The 25,375-nt window shown below is 36.7% G+C and overlaps 1 protein-coding gene across 1 annotated transcript; it reads left to right on the top strand.

The window, feature by feature from the left end:
* Window positions 1-9,030: 9,030 nt before the first annotated feature.
* On the top strand, window positions 9,031-25,092 carry LOC128222211 (bestrophin-4-like). The gene is made up of 14 exons (XM_052931137.1): window positions 9,031-9,471; window positions 13,252-13,386; window positions 14,001-14,167; window positions 14,630-14,784; window positions 15,124-15,201; window positions 16,890-17,030; window positions 17,854-17,934; window positions 19,107-19,261; window positions 19,990-20,163; window positions 20,341-20,488; window positions 22,560-22,855; window positions 23,219-23,378; window positions 24,074-24,258; window positions 24,565-25,092. Exons 1-14 carry the CDS (start codon window positions 9,293-9,295, stop codon window positions 24,629-24,631), a joined length of 2,121 nt encoding a protein of 706 aa, XP_052787097.1. The 5' UTR covers window positions 9,031-9,292; the 3' UTR covers window positions 24,632-25,092.
* The last annotated feature ends 283 nt before the right edge of the window (window positions 25,093-25,375 follow it).

Raw genomic sequence — 25,375 nt, forward strand, 5'->3', positions numbered from 1 at the left:
TTTTAGCTTTAAGTTCTGTAGTTTTGCGCATTCATCTTAACAAAATTGGTTGTGAATGTTTGTTCAAGTTATGCACCTGGTGTCATTAGTGGCCACGCCCAGGGTTCACAGGGTTGGTAAACTTAAATCGGGAAAGGTCTGAACAGCACAATTGATTGTGAATGTTTGTTCAAATTGATCAATGTTGTCCTAGGATGCCCTTGACTTTGACCTTTTGACCAACTTTATTTAATTTTTAAAACTACAGGAATTTTTACTATGAGTACAGTTTTGAAAGCATTTTTTTGTCAGATGACTTTTACTTGGCACATATTGAAATAGTTCATGCAACTAATCTGCTTACACTACTTTCTGGGCTCAGATGTTGAACGTGCAACGCTTTCAGGTAACCCAAACCCAAAACATAAACTATAGGTTTGTTGCCTTTTACCAATACATACATGCTCTGGATTGATATGACCACAAAAGCCATGCAAGTAGAGCATAGGCCCTTTTGGGCCTCTTGTTTTGATAATGCGTCGAACATGAACAAATTCAATTTGAAAGTTTAACCTTTACCCAGCTGAGTACAAGTTATTGAGAAGCTCCCCCCTGCCCCAACTCCAAAAAGTATTCCATACTTAGTATGTGCAATTTTGCAAACTGTGGTCATAAATCCTTAAATCAGATATGTCATAATATGAATCTCGCGGTCAATGACGCTATTTTCATTTACGTACATAATCTGCTCTTTTACAACATACTCACATTATTATGATTAATTAAAAACCACACATAAAAAATATACATAATCAGGGATGTGATTTGTCTGTGGACCCACGAAATTCCGCGGATCCAATGGCCCCAGCCCCCCCTTTAGCTAATTTACAAAGTCACTAGAGTGCTTTTGGTTGTTAGAGTTGATATCCCAGTTTGTTTCAAATTTAAAGTCAGAATAACCTTCAAAAGAGCTTCTAAAATGCCAGTTTTTCTTGGCCGAAATGGTTTCAGCCCTCCAGTTGCCAGGTCAATCACATCCCTGATAATACATCGTATGGCCGCTTGTTTCACACCACGTGGATAAGGATGGCCGTAACGTGTTCAATAATAAATAGAGAAATTTGTAAATATTTTATGTACATCTTTAAAAAAAGCAAATGTCTATATTTTATATTTGTACAAACAACATCATCTCTTCTTCACATCATACCAATATTATTATAATTTATTAAGAATCAAAAATAATATAAATACCGAGTTTTTCACATAACGTTGCAAAGATGACCGGATTTTACACACTCCCGCGTCCGAATTCATACGTCATTTCAGCATATAAGTTACCAGTATACATCATCGGAAAGTATTGATAGTGGTCAGGCACCACTCTATCATTCCTCATCCTTTTTTTATTTATGAGCACTTATTTTCAGCATTTGTTTAATGCGCGTGTTATGGCTGAATTTTCCACACCAGAATCAAAGAGATCGGCATTCGGAACTCCTCGGCCATTTTAGCGAAAACAACTTCGGAAGTCATTCGGAACTCCTCGGCCATTTCGTATTTATTGATCTAAGCTTAAATTGATTGCCAGTGAAGTGCATTATTGCAAACATAATTAGGATTCACCAGAGTTAAGTCATTAAGTTTATCTACTAAATTAAATTATGTGCGATCTACTTGCAGCGGACTCAAACATACCGATTTCTGAGGGTGTAAACCGTCCAATTACATCCGATATGTTGTTTCCGATAAAAATGGCCGAGGGGTTCCGAATGAGAGATCAGGCATTAGTTTGAAAAGTGTCGGTAAAAGACCACTAGTCTGCATATACTATGTCGCCACATACCACATATCAAAGCTATGGGACTTGCAAATGCAGACAATACTATTTTCATACACAAGGATAAATGAAAAGTTTGCCCCCAGGCTGAGGGGCGAGTCCAGATTTGACCCCTATGGCAACATTTATCAATCAATTATCAAGGGTCACTTTATGGTTCTAAACTTACCAAACATCAAGGACTGGACTCCAGAAAAGACGATATTTAAAAAAAAATATGAACAACGGAAAGACATATTGTACATGGTGATCCAAATATTTCACATTTTGTGCTCAGCTGAGCGGAACGCTATTAAGCACGTGCCATCTCCAATTATTGCGGAAGTATTGTGCGTACAACAGCACGTATATCTCCAACAACAACAAAAACTACAACAATCAATACTACATTTACCACAATCATGTAAACCCTTAATCAACAACAAATATATACACAGTAACAGATGTTCGAACCTCGGTCGATGAATATTCTCGTAGAGAATTTACAATGGACTCTCAGTACTGGTAAGTTTGAACCAGAAAGCGGACTCGAGAGCTAATAAAAGGCCTACTTTCTTCAGAAATAGCTAGTTCAAAAACTAATGGTTTAGCCTATAAATTTAACACAACAACGCCTCAAATAGCAATCAAACAAACAATAGCAATACGAATTTAATATTTATCACAAAAATCCTTTATGATCTTTCATTGTCATGTAATCAAAAAGCGCATACGCACAACTGACGCAAAAATAACACAATTTAAATAAAAAAACCGACAATGAAAGCTTTGTTATTTCAATTAACTTACGTAAGTACACTGTTTTTTTATCAATTATTTGTGGCGTATACGCTAATTTATTTAAAGGGACACATTCTCTGCTTTAACCGATATATAAGTGCATAAGATTTAAAAGTTCTGTTTTAAGATGCATTCTTACTCCCACATAAGATTAACCTCAATTAAAACTTTTGTTTTATTATTCCAAAAAATGATGAATACATGTCGAAAACAATGGTTCTGAAGAAGGATACTTATTTTAATTTGAAAGAAATGTGCACAGTATTTCTACCTTTTTAGATTATAGAAGATCACAGTAAATTTTTAAGCACTCACCAATCATTTAGTATTTTTGCGTTTTCAGCTATTTACTATACGGTTAAAATCTTGTTATCAGTAATTGATATTTTCCATAAATGCATTATTAAGTAAGTAGTTAAAGGTTTATCAGTCAAAATATTTGTTTGTTATACATGTGTATGCATTGATATTGAATATAAGAGTACGTGTCACTTTAAATACTCTGATAGCGAAATCCCCTATGTAAGGGTGAAAGGCCGAAAACTGTCGATTATGTCAGGGAGAACAGTCCGACGGGCGCATTGCCGAGGCTGTTTTCTTTTTCGCTGACATAATGGACGATTTGAGGCGTTTCATTTACTTAAACATACACATGTTATAAACATGGTCCAAATTTTGAACTTCAATGCGCTAGTATCAACTTATTTGACACTGTCACACCCATTGAAAAGATACTAATCATGTGAATCTCTTAGGCAAATCAAAATAATTTTGCGCTTTTATACATATGATTTGTAAATATTTTGGTTATTATCTAAAATGATCGTCTTTGAAATTAAACTCTTACGGATATATAACAAATGCGAATTGTGCCATCATTGTGATTTGCTTAATACGTTTTTTCTCTGTGTTTTTACTCTTTGAGGGACATACAACACATACACATTTAACTTTTCCCTAATGACTGCGCAAACATTAGTAACATCTTCCTTCGGCATTGAGTTGTTAAAACCTAAATATCTGAATGTTATCAAAAAAATTACATGTCTATGATTATATATTAAACCTTTATAAGAAGGGTTTAAATGATATTTTTTCTTCAAATATGCATAGTTTTACACAATTGTGATAACAAGAAAGTTTGTCAACACACGTCTTGATTCTACATTTAAACACACCATATTAGTATTTCTACTGACTGTGTATTATTTGAACAATGACTGTCCATTATTAAAATATTGGACTGTCCATTCCTCGAAAATTGGACAGTTAGAATAAATAAAGTACAAACGCCAGTCCTATAACCCATATAGAAAACATAAAGAACATTGGATGATGTCACACACATGTCTAAATACGTGATAAAGACTTTCCCGATCATCTGATAGAGAATTCTCTTATACCCGATGGCGAGTAACCCTACACACTGGTAGCGAATCCCCCTTCCAACAGATATCGAATTCCCGTTCGACACGATAGCGAATTCCCTCCCACCTGATAGGGAATTTCTCTACAACATGATAGCGGATTCCCCTCCCACCTGATAGGGAATTTTTCTACAACATGACAGCGAATTCCCTTCTCCAACAGATTGCCAATCCCCCTCCCACCTGATAGAAAATTCCCTTCCCACCGGATAGCGAATTCCCCTCCCACCTGATAGGGAATTTCTCTACAACATGATGGCGAATACCAATCCCATCTGATAGGGTTTAGATACAACATGATAGCGAATTCCTTTCCCACCTGATAGGGAATTTGTCTACAACATGATAGCGAATTCCCCTCCCCCTGATACGGAATTTCTGTACAACATGATAGCGAATTCCCCTCCCACCTGATAGGGAATTTCTGTACAACATAATAGCGAATTCCTCTCCCACCTGATATGGAATTTCTCTACAACATGATAGTGAATTCCCCTCCCACTTGATAGGAAATCTTCCTACAACATGATAGCGAATTCCCCTTCCACCTGATAGGGAATTCTCTACAACATGATAGCGAATTCCTCTCCCACCTGATAGGGAATTTCTCTACAACATGATAGCGAATTCCTCTCCCACCTGATATGGAATCTCACTACAACATGATAGCGAATTTCCCTCCCACCTGATAGGGAATTTCTCTACAACATGATAGAGAATTCCCCTTCCACGTGATAGGGAATTCTCTACAACATGATAGCGAATTCCTCTCCCACCTGATAGGGAATTTCTCTACAATATATGATAGCAAATACCCATTCCACCTGATAGGAAATATCTCAACAACATGATAGCGAATTCCCTTTTCACCTGATAGGGAATTTCGATTTTCTCTACAACATGATAGCGAATGCTCCTCCCACCTGATATGGAATTTCGATACAACATTTTTGCGAATTCCTCTCCCATCTGATAGGGAATTTCGATACAACATGATAGCGAATTCCTTTCCCACCTGATAGGGAATTTGTCTACAACATGATAGCGATTTCCTCTCCCACCTGATAGGGACTTTCTCTACAACATGATAGCGAATTCCCCTCCCCCTGATAGGGAATTTCTGTACAACATGGTAGCGAATTCCCCTCCCACCTGATAGGGAATTTCTGTACAACATAATAGCGAATTCCTCTCCCACCTGATATGGAATTTCTCTACAACATGATAGTGAATTCCCCTCCCACTTGATAGGAAATCTTCCTACAACATGATAGCGAATTCCCCTTCCACCTGATAGGGAATTCTCTACAACATGATAGCGAATTCCTCTCCCACCTGATAGGGAATTTCTCTACAACATGATAGCGAATATCTCTCCCACCTGATATGGAATCTCACTACAACATGATAGCGAATTTCCCTCCCACCTGATAGGGAATTTCCCTACAACATGATAGAGAATTCCCCTTCCACGTGATAGGGAATCTCCCTACAACATGATAGAGAATTCCCCTTCCACGTGATAAGGAATTTCTCTACAACATTATAGCGAATTCCCCTCCCACCTGATATGGAATTTCTCTACAACATGATAGCGAATTCCCCTCCCACCTGATAGGGATTCTCCCTACAACATGATAGTGAATTCCCCTCCCACCTAATATGGAATTTCTTTACAACATGATGGCGAATACCAATTCCATCTGATAGGGAATTTCCCTACAACATGATAGGGAATTCCCCTCCCACCTGATATGGAATTTCTCTACAACATGATAGCGAATTCCCCTCCCACCTGATTGGGAATTTCTCTACAACATGATAGCGAATACCAATTCCACCTGATATGGAATTTCCCTACAACATGATAGCGAATTCCCCTCCCACCTGATATGGAATTTCCCTACAACATGATAGCGAATTCCCCTCCCACCTGAAAGGGAATTTCCCTACAACATGATAGCGAATTCCCCTCCCATCTGATAGGGAATTTCCCTACAACATGATAGCGAATTCCCCTCCCATCTGATAGGGAATCTCTCTACAACATGATAGTGAATTCCTCTCCCACCTGATATGGAATTTATCTACAACATGATGGCGAATACCAATTCCACCTGATAGGGAATTTCTCTACAACATGATAGTGAATTCCCCTCCCACCTGATATGGAATTTCTTTACAACATGATGGCGAATACCAATTCCGCCTGATAAGGAATTTCTCTACAACATGATAGCGAATTTACCTCCCACCTGATAGGGAATTTCTCTACAACATGATAGCGAATTCCTCTCCCACCTGATAGGGAATTTCTCTACAACATGATAGCGAATTCCTCTCCCACCTGATAGGGAATTTGTCTACAACATGATAGCGAATTCCCCTCCCACCTGATAGGGAATTTCTCTACAACATGATTGCGAATTCCCTTATCACCTGATTGCAAATGATCATTCTACCTGCTAGCGAATTTTCCTGTTACCTATAAGGCGTATTAAAATTAGTGTGGCTTTTACAGTTCATCCTGCCGATCGTTTATGGGTTGTGGACTCTTTCCCGTTCCGAGCTTTTTAAATAAAATAAAAAAGAGATACTAATACTCCTTGTTTCTTTTACTTCAATTTCAATTGTTTCAATGTTTGTGACATTTAAACATATGCCACATTTTAGATGTAAAAACAGTGATACACCGTTGGGCATTTCAAACGGGTTGACTTTTGACCAATTGACCTCAGAAAGGCTGAAGCGCTTATTTCCCCGTCATCAAAATAGTCCATAAGCATTGCAGCTTCACGTCTACATCCATATATACACCGCCTGGCTATGGCCTGAATATGTTGAAACACAACCTGTATTTGGCGTCCGACTGGCTCATTGCATCAATGGCACAAGAATGTAGAACTGCTGCGACCCGCTTAATCGTCTACATCCCTATATACTGCCCAGCTGTGACCTGAATGTGCTCAAACACAAGCTGTATTATATCCGACTGGCTCATTGAAGCAATGTCAAAACAACGTAGAATGCAAATTGGTGCGACCTGTTTTATCGTTGATCCGTCAATGACATCCATAAATTGTATGCACATGTATTGTTATTAAAATTGGTATCAAGATTTACAGCACGATCTGAAGTTTGTTTTTCTACTTTAATGTCATGTTTTTCAATAATCAACATTTGCAGTTATAATTGCACGTTATCTTGAGTTTGTGCAACTGAACGTTTATTGTTGCTAGAATAGATTACCTTCGCAGTCATTGTTTGTCCTGACGGAGTGACGATAGCAAGAACACCCGCGCACCGTCCAGCAAGAGTTTGACATCCAACGCTCTCTCTATGTGTTGCGGTGGCAGAATGGGAGGGGCAAGTAGGCTTCTTACGAGCCAGTACATTTCGTCAATTTCCTGAACACAGTTTGTGTCCAGTGAAAAGAACACGACTTCATTGCAGCCCACGGGAAACATGGCGGAGTGCTGCCCATAGTCCTAAAACATGCAATTGTGGTTAAGACAATGAAAGGGTCAGAGTGGTTACTGTAGAAATGTGAATGATGCTGATGACGCTATTTATGACTACTGGTTGGTAGTTGAATACATTCGGAACTCCTCGGCAATTTTTTTCAAAATCATCCTCGGATGTATTTGGACGGTTTACATACTCAAAAAGTGGTACGTTTAAGTCCGCTGCAAGAAGATCGCGTAGTAATTTTATTTAGCAGTTAAACTTTGTGACTTAACTCTTGGGTTTCTTAATTATGTTTGCAATAATACAATTCAATGGCAATCAATTTAAACATAGATATACAAATACAACTCTGAAACACTACATTTCATTAATGATATCATTCAAAATTTTACGAACTACTTCAACAGATGTACTGGCATACATCCGAGGTTGTTTTCGATTAAATGGCCGAGGAGCTCCGAATGAGTTGAATATTCGTGAAAAATCAACTGGAAATGTTTGAATATCCAAATGGCAAATGTAGAAAAAATACTCAAATAAAACAATGTTTCTCACAAAGATACATCTGTGTACATGCATAAAATACATTTAGCTAAATATATATAAGCATGCATACATATGTGAGTTCTTCACTTGCGTATCTTTTCGCTTCAAACAAGACAAAATTTGAATCCGCGAATATCCAACTAATAACCAGTTGGTAGTTGGATATTCGCAAATAACCAAAATTGGTCGTGAAGCTTAATATCAACAACATCTAACTTATATGTAGTTAGTTATTCGAATCCCCTACAGGCAACTACCAGGTAGTTGAATATTCGAATAATCATCTATCAACTAGTAGTTAATTGATTATACGAAACCAACACTACCAACTTACTCCCAACTTTACCGTCTTGTATAGGAATGTTTTTTAAAAATTAAATATTAATACAAGGAGTAAACTGATTCATTACGTATAGTGCCATTATTATATGAAGACAAAACGTGGTTGGTTAATGAAATGATCACATAAGCGATATACATATTGCGCGTGGGAAATTAAATGAAAACACTGCTTATTAAAGATGCACACTTACTCCCAAATAAGATTTAACATGTTTTATAGAAATGTTTTAATATACCAAAAAGGATGAACAAATGTCGACAAAAAATGGTGCTTATAAAGTATACAGATTTTAATTTGAGAGAAATGTGCAGAAATCACGGTATTGCTACCTTATAAAACGATAGTAGTTCACAGTAAATCTTTTAGCATTCACCAATCATTTAATATTTTTGCGTTTTTAGCTATTAAATACACGGTTATAATATTGTTATCAGTAATAATATTTTCCATAAATGCGTTATTTAGTAAGTATTTGAGGGTGTATCTCTCAAAATCTATGTTTGTTATACATGATTGTGTATGTATTGATTTTGAATAAGAGTGTCACTTTAAATACTAATATGACATCAATGCAGGAAAACATAGATACTGGGTTAGTTCATGTCAAGACAGTTTGCATTTATGAAAAGCTTCATATGTAAATATTTCGACGCTGGCTTTACGTTAAGCCTGGGGAAAGTAACGGTTTTGACGTTAACACGATAACGTTACAACTGTATAAAATACTGAACGCAGCGTCGCTGACATTCGTATATTCTTGAGATGTTGCTGGAAAGTTGTTAAGCTCGATTATTCAGTTTGAGTGAAAATAAGTGTGACTCGATAAATAAAAGTGATTATTGCGTTTGATATTTATACAGGTGTGAAAAGAAGATGACATTCATTAGCCAATAAACTTGTTAAGTGAAGATGACTATCATATATCAATATAAGGTCGCGAGCGCCTCGTTTTTGGGGTTCTTCCGGTTGCTTAAGGCATGGAGGGGGAGCGTTTACAAGCTCATCTACAAGGAGACAATAGTGTTCTGTGTCATGTACGCGATCATAAGCCTCGTATATAGACTCGCCCTGGATGCCACCCAACGAAGGTAGGTGCCCACCCCCACCCTTATAGTCCTTTAATGCACGTGGTAAACGGGTGCGTACATGGAACGCTACATACGAAAGGCAGGTGCCCGTAAACTTAAGGTGAACGCTAATGGCACGTGATGTAAATAAAGGTAAAGTGTACTTTTTGCACGTGCACGAATGTTTCATGTGTATAAAAACTCCATAATTATGATGTCGTTTACACAAACTTTATGCGATTTACGTATACACACTTTCCACTTTGTTCAATTGTACGTGCTCCTCATATACACAACATGCCAAACACGTGAACGTACACTATTATAATCTATGTGGTGCAGGTGTACGCATACTTTTACGATCTGCGCGGTGTACGATAACGCAAGTTGTGATACTCAATGTAGTGCAAGTGTACGCATACTGTGACACTTCACGTGGTGCACGTGAACGCACACGGTGACATTCCACGTGTACGAATACTGTGACAATGCACGTGGTGCACGTGTACGCATATGGTGGCTCTCAACGTGGTGCACGTGTAATCAAACTGTGATACTCAAAATAGTGCACGTGTAGACACAATGTGACACTGCGTGTGGTGCACGTGTACACATACGGCGACACTTCACGTGGTGCGCGTGTATACACATTTTGACACTATGTGATGCACGTGTACGCACACTTTGATACTCCGTGTGTTGCACGTGTATGCACACTCTATTACTCCACGTGTTGTACGTTTTCACATCCGGTTTCCAATCTTAACGTTATTGTTTTGTTTTTATTTTGCTTGTGTTGTTAGAATTGATTTTATGCTTGTAAAGGTATTTCGATTATAACTTATATCATTATTTGTATTACTTTAATACTACAGCTTACGTGCCTTTAAAATTAACATTCCCTTGAACATTAATTTACAATACATCACTCGTTCATATAAGTTGCTATTATCAAAGCCTTAAAACGCAATAAAGTACAAAAACACAAGCATGAAATGTGAGTTTTTAGAACTAATAAAAATAAAAACTGATTGTGAGATAAAGCTTTTAAGGCACGAAAATGAGACAAGACGAATCGTTAAATTATAACAAGTTACAAAAATGACAAAACCTGTTTATGACACGAAGGTAATCAAACAAGGCCTGAACAAGGTTACATACACAAAAAATTAAAATAATGCAAATATATATGTCAGTTTTTGCTCAATAACAATGCATATGGAAAGGCATAGCCAGAAAACACTATGACAGGCGTAAGGCCACAGCTTTATTAACTAAATTTGTATGCTATATACAGTCACTTTAAACCCGATGTTAAGTTTATAACAGTCCCAATTGAAAAAAAAACTTGGAACCTGCAGATGCTAAAGTGACACACTTATTCAAAATCAATACAAACACATGTATAACAAACATAATTTTTGAGTGATAAACCTTTAACTTCTTACTAAATAATGCATTTATGGAAAATATTAATTACTGACAACAAGTTTGTATCCATGTATTGAATAGCGGGAAACGCAAAAAAAATATTAATCGATTGATGATTGTTAAATATTTACTGTGATCTGATATCGTCTCATTAGGAAGCAATACCGTATTTTCTGCACCTTTCTTTCAAATTAAACTCGAATCCTTCATTAGAACCATTGTTTTCGATATTTTTTCATCCTTTTTGATATAATAACATAATTGCATTTATTGTGGTAAATCGTTTTTGGGAGTAAGAGTGTATTTTTAAACAATTCATAACACAAATTTTATTCACAAAAAGAACATGTTGACCATTTTCCGGCCTATCAAAAACGAGTAATCCGAGAAATATCTATGGGGCTTAAAGATGCACTCTTACTCCCAAATTAGATTTACCACAATTAATTCAATTGTTTTAAATTACCAAAATGATGAATAAATGTCGAAAAATAATGGTTCTTATGAAGAATACAATGGTTAATATGAAAGAAAGGTGCAAAAACCATGGTTTTACTAACTTAATTGATAAGAGTAGATCATAGATAATCTTTCAGCTCTCACCAATCATTTAATATTTTTGCGTTTTCAGCTATTGAATTCACTGTTACAATCTTGTTTTAAGTTATAAATATTTTCCATAAATGCATTATTTAGTAAGTAGACACAGATTTATCACTGAAATTGTATGTTTGTTATACATGTATATGCACTAATTTTGAATAAGAGTGTCAATTATTTGGTTACTGCTTCTTGGCCAGTTTTAACTCTAATAGTTTTCAAAAACAATTAATTGGAGTTGGTCAAAGAAAAGTGTGTTATTTAAGAAAAAAATAAATCGGCGAAAATGTCATCAACTTTGAATCAACTTACCACTAGTACACCGATCGGATTGATAACTGCTAGTGTTCTTTAATTTATTTTGGTTGGTCATTGGTTGATATGGATGAACGTGATTTCTAAAGTAATCATCAGTTGCTAAGAAAGTCACAAGTTCCCTAGAACGTCACTGGTGGCTTTTGATGATGGTAGTTGTTACGGGGTTCATTGATTGCAAAAATATCCTTCGTTTCTAAGGAAGTTAGGTGTTGCTAAGGAAGTAATAGGTTGCTAAGGCAGTCATTCTTTGGTTTGGATGTCTGCAATTACTAAGAAATACGTGGTTTATGAGTCATTGGTTGCTATGAATGAAGGTAGTTGGCCAGGAAGTCATGGTTGCAAAGGAAATCCTTGGTTGCTTAAAAATTAAGGGGTTGCTAAGGAATCCATTGATTGATAAAAATGTCATTGGTAGCTAAGGAAAGTCATTGAATAAATAAAGTTGCTAAGGTTGTCATTTGTATCAATGGAAGTCATTGGTTGCTAAGAAAGTCGAAGGTTGCTTAAGAAGTCCTTGGTTGTTTTGAATGTAGGTATAGCTGCTAAGGATGTAAGTGGTTACTATGGAAGTCACTAGTTGCTATGGAAGACATTGGTTGCTAAATAAGAAATAGGTCGCTACGTAAGTAAATGGTTGCCGAGGTGGGGGGGGGGGCAAAAATAAGTAGGTGTGAAGCGATTGCTGATGTAGTCACAGGTTGATAAAAAGGTCATTGGTTGCTTAGTTAGTGAGTGGTTGTTCAGGAATTGATTGGTGTTGATTACGTCATTGGTTGCTAATGAGGTCGCTGGTTGCTAAAGAAGATAGTGATTGCTAAGGACATTATTGGTTTGCAAGGGAAATCAATGGATTTTTTAATAAGGGTCACTGGTTGCTAAAGAATTCATTATTATGAACAATATTTTGAGCATTTTTACTTTGAAGAAATTATTTTTACGATTTAGAACACAACCAGCCTCGGCTTAGACGACCAAACAACTAGTGAATGAAGCAATATATTTCTTGGTTTCAGTATTGATATGATTATATCATGCATATCGGTGAAAGAATGAAAAGAATTAGTGAATGATAACTTGATCATTTCACTCTGGCTCGAGTAAAATGATAACATTTGATCATTCAAAAGCTGAATGATAAAGGAGTCCCGCCTTATCAAATAATTTAGATCATCGACAATAAAAAAACTTAAACAATTATAGCAGATTGAAAACCAACCAGGCCATGGTGATTTCCGACATCTTGTCGAGAAAACTTCCGAAGTGACATTATCTTTCTCGGGTTAACATTATATGCTATCACCCTCCATGGGATATGATATTTATATAATACTGTCTTGTCTTGTCTTGTCTTGTCTTGTCTTGTCTTGTATTGTATTGTATTGTATTGTATTGTATTGTATTGTATTGTACCGCATTGTATTTTATTGTATTATTTACACTCTTGGATTCCAGGTTGTTTGAGCAGTTAGTTGGATACTGTAACGCCTACACGAACATGATACCCGTGTCGTTCGTGCTCGGTTTTTACGTGTCCTTGATTGTAGGTCGATGGTGGACCCAATTCACAAACGTCCCCTGGCCCGACAGGTAACTTTTTTGTTATAACACGATATCTGTTTTAGTACTGTATCTGTTTGGCCCATCCGTCCGTTCGCCGTTTCTTAACCAACTGCAGGAGCATTCATGGTTTTGTGCAAGTTATGGAAATAAGGAGTACCAGACCTGTGCAGCTAAAATAAAGGAGCTCTTTAGATGACAGGTTGCTTAAAAGTTGATGCATGTTATTCCTCCGCGAACGATTTTTCCAGAAAAAGTAAGACAGATTATCTTATAAGGGTAAATTTAACGAGTAAAACGCGTATACACATTGCTTACGGACTTGATTGTTTTTGGTGTAATTCGGTTTTGCTTTGTTTCCTTCCTTGTGTTAATATCCGATTGTGCTAAAGTGCTGGCCAATGAGCTGCCGATATGATACAGAGGGATACTGCTGACCATTAGCTGACCATGTAGATAAAGAAGGAAATTCTTACAATTGGCATAAACGTAGTTTGAAGAATTGTTTTATGTTTCATCAGTTTTGATAATATTTGAAAAAAAATACCTAAGCACTTACCGCCTGTATTTTCATTCATCTACAATATCGCCTTTAGGATTCAATTATAAAGTTAAATAATGCAACTCACCTTTTTTCTCTACAGAACATTGTACATCATGGGTAGTTATCTTGTTGGCCGGGATGAGAACCGCCGGATGTTGCGCAGAACGGTTGCGCGGTACATGCTAGCGAGTCTCGTCCTCATTCTGCGGTCTGTAAGCGTCTCGGTGATGAAACGTTATCCCACAATGGAACATATTGTTGATGCAGGTTTCTTGGCTTTGACACATTTTCGTTTACTTTGCAATATACAGTCGAAACTCGCTATGTGGAACTCTGTTATCTCGATGTTCTGGTTTAATTATACACTTGATATATTTGCGTTATGTGGAATGTTCTTTATCTCGAACTATTTTAGATATGGCGAGTTTTGACTGTAATTTTAATCTCTATGCGAATATTCTTGGTGCTTTATTGTGTTTTCCATAGATATCAAATCAATTTATATAAAATAAGATTATGAATACCATATTACAACATGCATTGTTCCGGTAAGATTGTTATTTGCTAACACTGCTCGACCTGCAGTTAAAAATCATTATTTCAGCGGAAACATACGGTATAATTTCCATAAAAGAAAATTGTATACTAACATGAATGCTTTTCATAAGATCGCAGTTGAACTCTTTCTAACGTATTAAATAATCTTCCGCCCATACCTTCGCATCGCAGGTTTCCTAACGCAAGTAGAAGTGGCTATGTTTGAGAATGTGAGGTGCAAATACAACAAATTTTGGGTGCCTCTTGTCTGGGCCAACACCGTACTCACAACAGCTCGCAGGGAGGGTAGAATAGAGTCGGAATACGGGTTCAAATTCGTTTTAGAGGTTTGTTTCATAGCTATGCTAGTATTTATTATACAAATATTGTGTAGTGATGTAAACATGTGTAAACATGGTGATGTCTTCTTTCACCTAGTAATTAGCATTGCATCATACTGAGTAATGTCATTGTCATATCATATGGCACATCATGCATGTATGTATACAAAATATGGTCGTATGTATAATACAATAGTTCTTCTGTTGTAAAAAAATAAATAATTATATAACATGTGTCAAGCGAACATGTTGTGACGTTTTTATATAAAACTTAACAAGCTTTTTTTAATTGACCTCCTTGCGAAATACAGAAGCATACTAATTACGACTTTATAATAATTTCAGCAAATTGCTGACTTCCGAGACAAATGCTCCATTTGCTTCGTGTATGACTGGATCACTATTCCATTAGTCTATACTCAGGTATTGTATCCACTATTCTGTTTTAACGCTAAAGTTATACCGTTGTTTTTCTGGTGTATGATAACTACGCTAAAAGGACTTGCTATTTTTTTCACCAAAAAGCATAAGTTTTTCTGGTAATGCATCTGAATACACTTATTTTTTAATTATTTTACTCTATAATATCGAAATTGCAGTAAAAAAATGATGAAAAATGTTTTTAGTTGGGTGCGAACCCACGCCAGTAAAGTAAAAAAGAAGGAAAACCGACGCTTTAACCACTAGGTCACAAGGAATTATACAACAGAGAGGGATATTTTTTAGGTCTTAAAAATACATTGATAACATCACGTGATAATAAACCAATCACACAACAATTAATCACTGAAACTCCTTAGTAACTCAATTTAAAATTGTGTTCTTCAATGACGATATTTCAGCAAATATCAACATTTGCTTTAGGGTTCCATGTGTCAGTATCTAGTTTTATCTTACTCCTAATGATTTGCAACTTTTAATTCCGTATTTGAAAAAAGTGCATTTTACAAATCATGAGCGGGTCTCATTAAGCTGTTGAGCAGATCAAGCGTCGTACTATCAATTTGTGATAATAGTCATGTCCAACCTTGACCGGTAAAGTATACTATTAAGTAATAGATACAGTACGAGTTTTCGGAGCTTCGGACAAAATTGGTGTTCGTTTATCCTAGTGAAACGGTTTCTTACGTCTGTGCGAGGACACTTTTGGAGAAAAAACGAGTAACTGTATCTGACTTATACGACGATAAGTGTATTGCATATATTTGTGAGCAAATAAATGCATTTATAAATACAGATTCATAAATAGATGAATAGAAATATTTCCCGAAATATAAACATTATATTATTATTATGGCCTTCCTAAATACAATGTATCGGCTAGTGTGATAACTCGAAATTCTCGTGCACAGTCTGCTAACAACCGTAATACACTTTTTCAATAGCTCTGCTGGGGGTATAGTTGTGCACGGTCTGCTAACAACCGTAATACACTTTTTCAATAGCTCTGCTGGGGGTATAGTTGTGCACGGTCTGCTAACAACCGTAATACACTTTTTCAATAGCTCTGCTGGGGGTATAGTTGTGCACGGTCTGCTAACAACCGTAATACACTTTTTCAATAGCTCTGCTGGGGGTATAGTTGTGCACGGTCTGCTAACAACCGTAATACACTTTTTCAATAGCTCTGCTGGGGGTATAGTTGTGCACGGTCTGCTAACAACCGTAATACACTTTTTCAATAGCTCTGCTGGGGGTATAGTTGTATAACCTATTTTATGCTGAACATGTATATTATTACCTTATTCATGAATGCCAACTGAGTAACCATCAAACCCATTGCAACTTAATCTTAAATACAGTGGTGTCCTGCAAATACAATTGTACCCAATAGCAATTAACCCAAAAGTGTCTGTAACAAGTGTTTAACAACTCCCGAATAGAAAGAGTATAACAAAATCATATTATAAAATGGATTGTGTTTTATTTGAAAGAATATAAAAAGTATATTGCATGAATTTGTAAATATTCTGAATCTACAAAAGGATGTTTATGTTTAAGAAATGATATCCATGTATATCCATACAATATACACATACATACCCATATACTTACGTACACACAGAGTACACACATACATATTTTTTATTTCGTTTTCGGGCGTTTTTCAGGTTGTGACCTTAGCGGTTTACATGTTTTTCGGGGCGTGCCTTATTGGACGTCAATACGTCGAAAACGAGGATGACATGCCAGATCTCTACATTCCGTTTTTTACACTACTACAGTTTCTCTTTTATATGGGCTGGCTCAAGGTAAGGTTTCAAACATGTTAATGACAGGGTATGAGATACGGCTTACGGTCTACAACTTAGTTGACATTATCAGTCAAGTATGACCGAAGTATTCACCCCCCCCCCCCCCCCCCGTTACCGATACTGACACCCTTACATGCATTTTCCCACTCATAAAGGTCATTTTGTGGGTTCTAACAAAGGTCAATTGGCTCAAGATTCAAATCATGAGTAACTGAAAATGGCTTATTGTATATTTTTCTGTATTAGTATTGGCTTCAAACAAAAAACTAATATATTATTCAGATTAAAATTCATGCATATAGTCAATACCGTCACAAAAGCTATTTAAACTTGATACCTGAGTTATCGCCCCTGTTTAAAATGAATACCTGAGTTGTCTCCGCTATTTAAATTTGATAAATGACCTTTCTTTTCTGTTGAGTTGGATACAAGTTCCGTAACATCTCCTAATTAAACTTTGTACACGAGTTATTTCCCCTGTCTCAACTTTAAAACTGAGTTGTCTCCCCTATATAAATTTGATACCTGAGTTGACTCCCCTATTTAAACTTGATACCTGATGTGTCTCCCCTGTTGAAACTTAAAACCTTAGGTGTCTTCCCCATTTAAACTTGAAAACCAAGGGGTGTTCCAATTTAAATTTAGACTTGATTTGTCTCCCCTGCTTACACTGATATCCTTAGTTGTCCGTACTATTTAAACATTAGTTAATCTCCCATATTCAAACATTTAAGCTGAGTTGTCTCCCATGTGACAACTTGTTACCTAAGTTGTCTTCATTTCTTAACTTTATACATGAGTTGTCTCATCTGAGTTGTAGGTAGCTGAGCAGTTGATAAACCCATTTGGCGAGGACGACGACGATTTTGACATGAACTGGCTCCTCGATAGACATTTTACCGTAAGTTTGAACAATACATACGAGAAACTTGATAGCTATTTATGTTATTGTTTAGTTATTTTCATCGACTAGAACTATGCCTGCTCTATTTCGCTGCGAGTTTTTAAAACTCCATGAATTTGGCTCTCATCTTACCAAAGTTTAAACCATATTTAGAGCTCAAGGTGAAAAAAACCCACACACAATGCAACGCCTAAAGTGACACTTTTATTCAAGAACAATACATAAACATGTATAACAAACATCAACTTTGACTGATAAACCTTTAAGTAGTTTCTAAATAATGCTATTATGGGAAATATTAATTACTGATAACAAGATTGTAACCGTGTATTTAATAGCAGAAAAGTGAAAAAAAAAATTAAATGATTGGTGAATGCTAAACGATTTACTGTGATCTACTAAAGTCTCCGAAGGTTGAAATACCGTGTTTCATGCACATTTCTTTCAAATTAAATTCGGTATCCTTCATAAGAACCATTGTTTTCGACATTTATTCATCCTTTAAGGAATATTAAAACAATGTTTATTGTGTTAAATCTTATTTGGGAGTAAGAGTGCATCTTTTATACCTATGTCAAATAAAAACGCTGAAAGCGTGAAAGGCTATAGATATGCGCGACAAGCGTGATTTTACTCATTTCAGTAATGTGCATAGGCAATACAAATTGAAACCAAACAATCTTTTGAGTGGCTCTAAACTGTAACCGATAAGTTCCTGTCATTACCTAAGAATATATTTTATTTTATTTGCTAAAGGCCATCGGCCACCCAAGACAACACATATGTATATTACAAATATTAAAAAGCAACCTTGGTAACATCGGTTGAACATGTACAATATCAGTGTGTGTATACCACGTGATAAATTGCGTCATAAATGCTACGTCTGAAGGCAATATTTTGCTTCGAATGAAGTATTTTAACAAAGATAACTTCACTATTTCTTCACCATTTTAAATACAACATAGCGCACTCTACGCCGCTTACGTAGCACTGAATATGATACAAATACAATTACACCCCCCTCCCCCCCAAAAAACCCCCACAAGAAACCCACATTTTTTAATAGATTTAGCAAATAAAATAAAATATTGAATACCTAAGAATAGGTAATGTGAACAATATATTAAAATAACCCATTGTCATTTTGATCTCCTGTCTGTGCGCAGGTGGCGATGAACCTGGTAGACTATTGTCATTCTGTGCACCCGCCGCTGGTGAAGGACATCCATTTTGACGACGTGGCTAAGGAGGAGCTGCCTTACACCGAGGCGGCAATGGGCTCACGCCGACCCAACTTCATGGGATCAACGTATAACCTCGCGTAGGTAGAACGGCGTTTTTGGAGGACTTGAGTTAACGGGGCGGAAGCGTACTTGTTCTTCCTCCTTACCTTATCCCCCACGAGTCGCTTACTATAATACGGTATACAGCCGAACCCCATTGACTCGAACTTGCTTGGCTCGAATTCCTAGTTGGCTTGAACTAGATGTAAAGGACCGATTTTTTTTATACCGAAGGTAAACAATTCCGCTTTGCTCGAATAATCCGAGGCTCGAGGTATTTTCGCCGGTCCCTGGGAGTTCGGGCCAACGAGGTTCGACTGTATAATACCGAGGAGGCTATTTTTCACTTTAAATCAAATAGTATAAACAAGCATTTTCAGCAGCTATTTCTGTTTTTGAATGCGATAGCAGTTCACATATTTACAGTTTGTATGTAAATACATTACCGCCGAATTTCGTTATGTTAAATTTTGTTATCTCGATAGTCTGGTTATGTCGAACTCGTTTGGAATATATTGGGTTTAATTATACACTTGTTGTATTTCGTTTATAACGAATCTTCGTTATCCCGAAGTTTTTACCGAAGTTCCAACGAGTTTGACCACGCGAACTTTGACTGTATTTAAATATTTTATGTTTCAAACCCTTTATTGTTAAGGAGTAATTAAGTATTGCGGGTCTAAACTGTCATTAATATGTCAATTACAATGAAATTTGTACACTCTTTTGTGAAGCTAAAAACAATGACTTATTTCGTCCATCCTAGGCGGCCAAGTACTGTTTCCCAAAGGAATGTCCCTAATCCGGAGGCGTACGAGGCGGCGCGCATGAACAACGGGAGCTTTGCCGGCCTTCGAAAGCGCTCAAATGCCACTATGCGTGCTGGTGCCGTCGGCAGCGGATCAAGTTGGAGTTTGTTTGGGAATAGATCTAGTTCACCGTAAGAAAATATATCATTTCTGAACAATCGACCCAATGTTGTCCATCTTATTTTCATTTCGTTAGAAGAATACTTACATCATTTGAAACACAAAGACATTTTTCATTTACATAAATTTAATAAAAAATATGCCATAAAATATATATGTTTGTCACACTTTTTTTAATTGCGAAACAGGAAGTTCGGTTCCCGGGGCAGGTTGAGCTATCTTTCTAACGGCAATCCGGCGTTAGGTCCGCTCAATTTCTCGGCACCGCCGAACGCCGAGTACCCCCAGATGGAAAACAGGGACAGCAGGAGCAGCCACGTCAGTGACGTCAGCTTTGTAAGGATTGGCTGCAAAACGAATTATTTAAGTAGATATTCACCATAACGTGTGTGTAATGGTATTTTATTCGGATACCTTCTACTGTCGCATTGTTCACTGCGAAGTTTCACCCGGATAATTCAGATCAGTGTGTGTATACCACGTGATAAATTTCCTGATAAATGCTATATTCAAAGGCAATATTTTGCTTTAAAAAGAACTAAAACAAAGATAGCTATTCTTTTTCTCCACCGTTTTAAATGAAACAAATGACAGTCTACGCCGCCGCTGAAAGAGCCCCGCCTTCTTTTTATTACCAAAGTTTTATGAGGTGATAAAATTCTTTAAACACTTCGACAAATTTGTTTCCAAAATAATGTATTGACAGTGCTCCATGAGGCGGCGGCTTTGTGAAAAGGTTTGTCGAAGTGTTTTAAAACACTTAACTCTCAATCAAACTCTGGTAAAAGACCAAAGGCTCTGTAAGCGGTGTAGACTGCGCTATGTTTCATTTAAAATGGTGAAGAAATAGTTAAATGATCTTTGTTTAAAGTCTACAGACGAAGCAAAATACTGCCTTCAGACGAAGCTTTTATAACACAATTCATCACGTGATATGCACCTCCATTCATGTCTTCAATTCAAAACAAAGAAATCGCGGTTAAAACTTTCCGAAAATGGATAGATTTTGTAGCGATTTTTAAAATCCGGCTCAAAACGGTATCCGCGAAAATGTCTATATTGATATTACGTGTGTTCTCGCTCTGCATGGATCTATGGATTTGAGTGTCAGAAGCTACAAGCAAGCAACATTTCAACTGATGTCAATAATAAAGAAATGCTTCTCTATTTTTAAAGCCGAACATTTAAATGAATGCATGATGTTTATGAAAGACCCATACGGGTGCTAAGCTTGTTCGTGCCATTCAAAGACACGTAACTATGTTTTCGCGAATAAGTTTGAAAATGTAAGGTATTTCTTTCCATTTCTCCTTTGAAACATTACATACATACATACATACATACATACATACATACATACATACATACATACATACATACATACATACATACATACATACATACATACATACATACATACATACATACATACATACATACATACATACATACATACATACATACATACATACATACATACATACATACATACATACATACATACATACATACATACATACATACATACATACATACATACATACATACATACATACATACATACATACATACATACATACATACATACATACATACATACATACATACATACATACATACATACATACATACATACATACATACATACATACATACATACATACATACATACATACATACATACATACATACATACATACATACATACATACATACATACATACATACATACATACATACATACATACATACATACATACATACATACATACATACATACATACATACATACATACATACATACATACATACATACATACATACATACATACATACATACATACATACATACATACATACATACATACATACATACATACATACATACATACATACATACATACATACATACATACATACATACATACATACATACATACATACATACATACATACATACATACATACATACATACATACATACATACATACATACATACATACATACATACATACATACATACATACATACATACATACATACATACATACATACATACATACATACATACATACATACATACATACATACATACATACATACATACATACATACATACATACATACATACATACATACATACATACATACATACATACATACATACATACATACATACATACATACATACATACATACATACATACATACATACATACATACATACATACATACATACATACATACATACATACATACATACATACATACATACATACATACATACATACATACATACATACATACATACATACATACATACAGCCTAGGTACCTTCCCTGATCAAATAGTTGATGTTCTAAGAGGACTATTATAGTGTCAGTTAATGTCAACTCTTTCTCTCAGGCGTTAAGCCAGGGGTCGCAGAACGACTTCGTCTACCTTCCTCCAGAGTACGTGCCGTTAAGGCGCGCGCGGACTGCTTCCGTCGCGGACAATCCTCCACTCAAGAGTCTGATTGAAAGTGAGCGGGACCGGAAGTGGAGTTTCCCGCTCAGTTTGCTCAAGCGTCACTCGAAGGCGTCAGTCGGAAGGGAGTTTCTGGGTGAAAGGGGCTCTATACGCTCAGGAAGCCCCTCGATAGATTCCAACATGGACACGGATGATAACTCGCCGGGAACACCAAAAAGTCAACAAAAGAGGTTACCCGCGATATTTCATACTATGACTACCATTAACTTGGTGTTCAATGCAAAATAATAAACTTCAAGTATAACCCCGGAGATGCACTCTATTAATTATGTTGTATATACTTATAAGGAATAGGCCTTAATATAACGAAAATACCTTTTTTGAATCTCAAATTCAATCTCAATGCATTTTATCACATAAAAACATACAAGCATGATTCTAATTTTTCTATGTGCTCACTCTTTATAAAAGCGCTTATACCACGAACCTATAAACCTTTAAACTTATGCAATGGTTTATAGGTCCTTTACAATACTAAAACATTCAGTCCTAAAATATCTGATACAACTCATACGTTTTTTTTCCCCCGGCAGCCGGTTCACGGTGGAGGTCGTGCCAGGCGACCACGAGGTGGACGCGAGCAAATCGGCCCGGAACAAACAGATAATCGATAAGCACATGTCAAACATGGCCGTCTACCGCCCAACAGTCTTGTCAGCAATTGAGGAGGGTAGCACTATTGGAAGCGTCAAGGTAAATCCCAGCTGCATCTTGTCAAACTGATTTCAGGCCCCAATTTCTCGAAACTTCTTAAGTCCCTTATAACAGGATTAAGCTAAGCTCACTATTTTTGTTTTTCAATAATAAGTTTCAAGAAATTGGGGCCAGGACGCCGCATTTCAAATGCTATATATGTACTCAAACTGCTGTTTAATTATCTACAGGAAATTGTGCCCCTTCTGTGAGTGATCCTGAGACGCTCGAGTCCCATCCAACATTGCTGGAAGTGATGTTATGGAGTGAGAACTTCAAATTCCGGCAACAGACCTATATTATATTCCCTCCATGTTGAAATGGCAGTTTAAAGGCAACCCAGGCACTCTCAATGCCCTAAGCTTGGCACTAGAAATGACAGACGTAACCGCCCAGTATCTGTAGGTGCCATTTTCGGAGACACCCATAAATTATTGGCAACCATTCTTGTTGAAATAACAGTCTCAGTTCATTGCAGGAGATCAAGTCAATCTCAATGCCTCAAAGTTGGCACCAGCAACACTTTGTTATTGCATCCTCTCCTTGAAATGGCAGTCGCCGTCATTCCAGTACATCCAAGCATTATTTGCGCTGGATGTGACGGTCGAACCCACCAAGTAGCTTGGTTTGGATCTACCAGCAACACCCAGTATTACATCCACCTTTGTTAAACAGGTAATCTTCGTCCATTGCAGGATATCCTGACGCCAACCAGTCCCTCCATTTTGTCACTAGAAATGACGGACGAAACTGTCCAGCCAATTCCGGAAACCATCGAGGAGGAGGCGGACGACGTATTCCTTTCCGAGGACGAGGGGCAAGGTGACCCATCTGACCTCGAGAACACGAAATTAAGCGAGCGCCTGGAACTTCCAAAACGGTTAGTTAGGTACTTATTTTCAGGACACATTTGAAATCGATTGGTTAGTTATAATTATTGCATGAGCGTTAGCCAATCGAAGAAGAGTCTATTGGCCAGTTTTGTATAATCGGCCGCAAGTGTACATGACTGAAAATGTTTGAATTATCCGTGTATTTATTTACGTGTACATGTATGCATGTGGTTAAAGTACATGTCTGATTGTATTTATATCAATTTATGGCATACAAAATCGATTCATTGATATACTAGTATTTGTTAATTTGTGTGTTTGAAGTGTACATTGTATTCTTGTCTCTGTATCAGGACAGGGAGGCATCAGATATTGATTGAAAGCGACGATGACAAAGAGCCGCCAAGTATCGATGAGTGACGTTCTATACCCACAAGAAATAAAAAAACATATACTCGCGAGGAGTGACGTCATAGTCTCGCGAGAGGTGCACCATGGACTCGAAAGTGACGTCATAGACGCAGGACATGTGCAGAGCTCAATTTCTCTGAAACTGTTACGCATAACAAGTTTTAGTATCTCAATTCATTTAGCTAAATTTGCTACTAAAGGGCAAACTACACCAATTCGGAAGTGCCTACTTATTTTTTGTAACATGGCTTATTTCTTTTAAATAGCATATGACAGTGAATTAAAGCATGGTTATACAATCTCAGACCATTGACTACTTTCCATCGTTATAGATTTTGAAGCTGAGTGGTTCGTGATTTCATACAAAAGGCTGGATCTACTTGATGTACTTTTTGTTTACATTTTCACAGCATTGTTTGTACTCGTACACCGGATACGGTCTTTACCGAATACACAGTGGTAACGTTCAACTAATTTTATTTTCTGATAAAAAAACGTTTTTTTTTTTCTAATGTTGTTCAGTACACAAGTGAAGCTTTATATGGTGTTGGTGGTCGTGAAGGGCTAGAAACTGTGTTCTCTTGTGTTCCAATTGGTCAATCGACTATTGAATATTATAGGAAATTTTATTGAGTGGTGTCTGGCCTTATGAGCAAGCAGTTATATTAAAAAAAAACGTACTCACGTGCATTCCTCTTTGCTATCAATTAGGTCACAATGTATGTCGGTCACACAAGTGCCTTGAAATATGAA

Source organism: Mya arenaria, chromosome 16 (assembly GCF_026914265.1).
Source record: "Mya arenaria isolate MELC-2E11 chromosome 16, ASM2691426v1".
In the NCBI taxonomy this organism is placed as follows: domain Eukaryota; kingdom Metazoa; phylum Mollusca; class Bivalvia; order Myida; family Myidae; genus Mya; species Mya arenaria.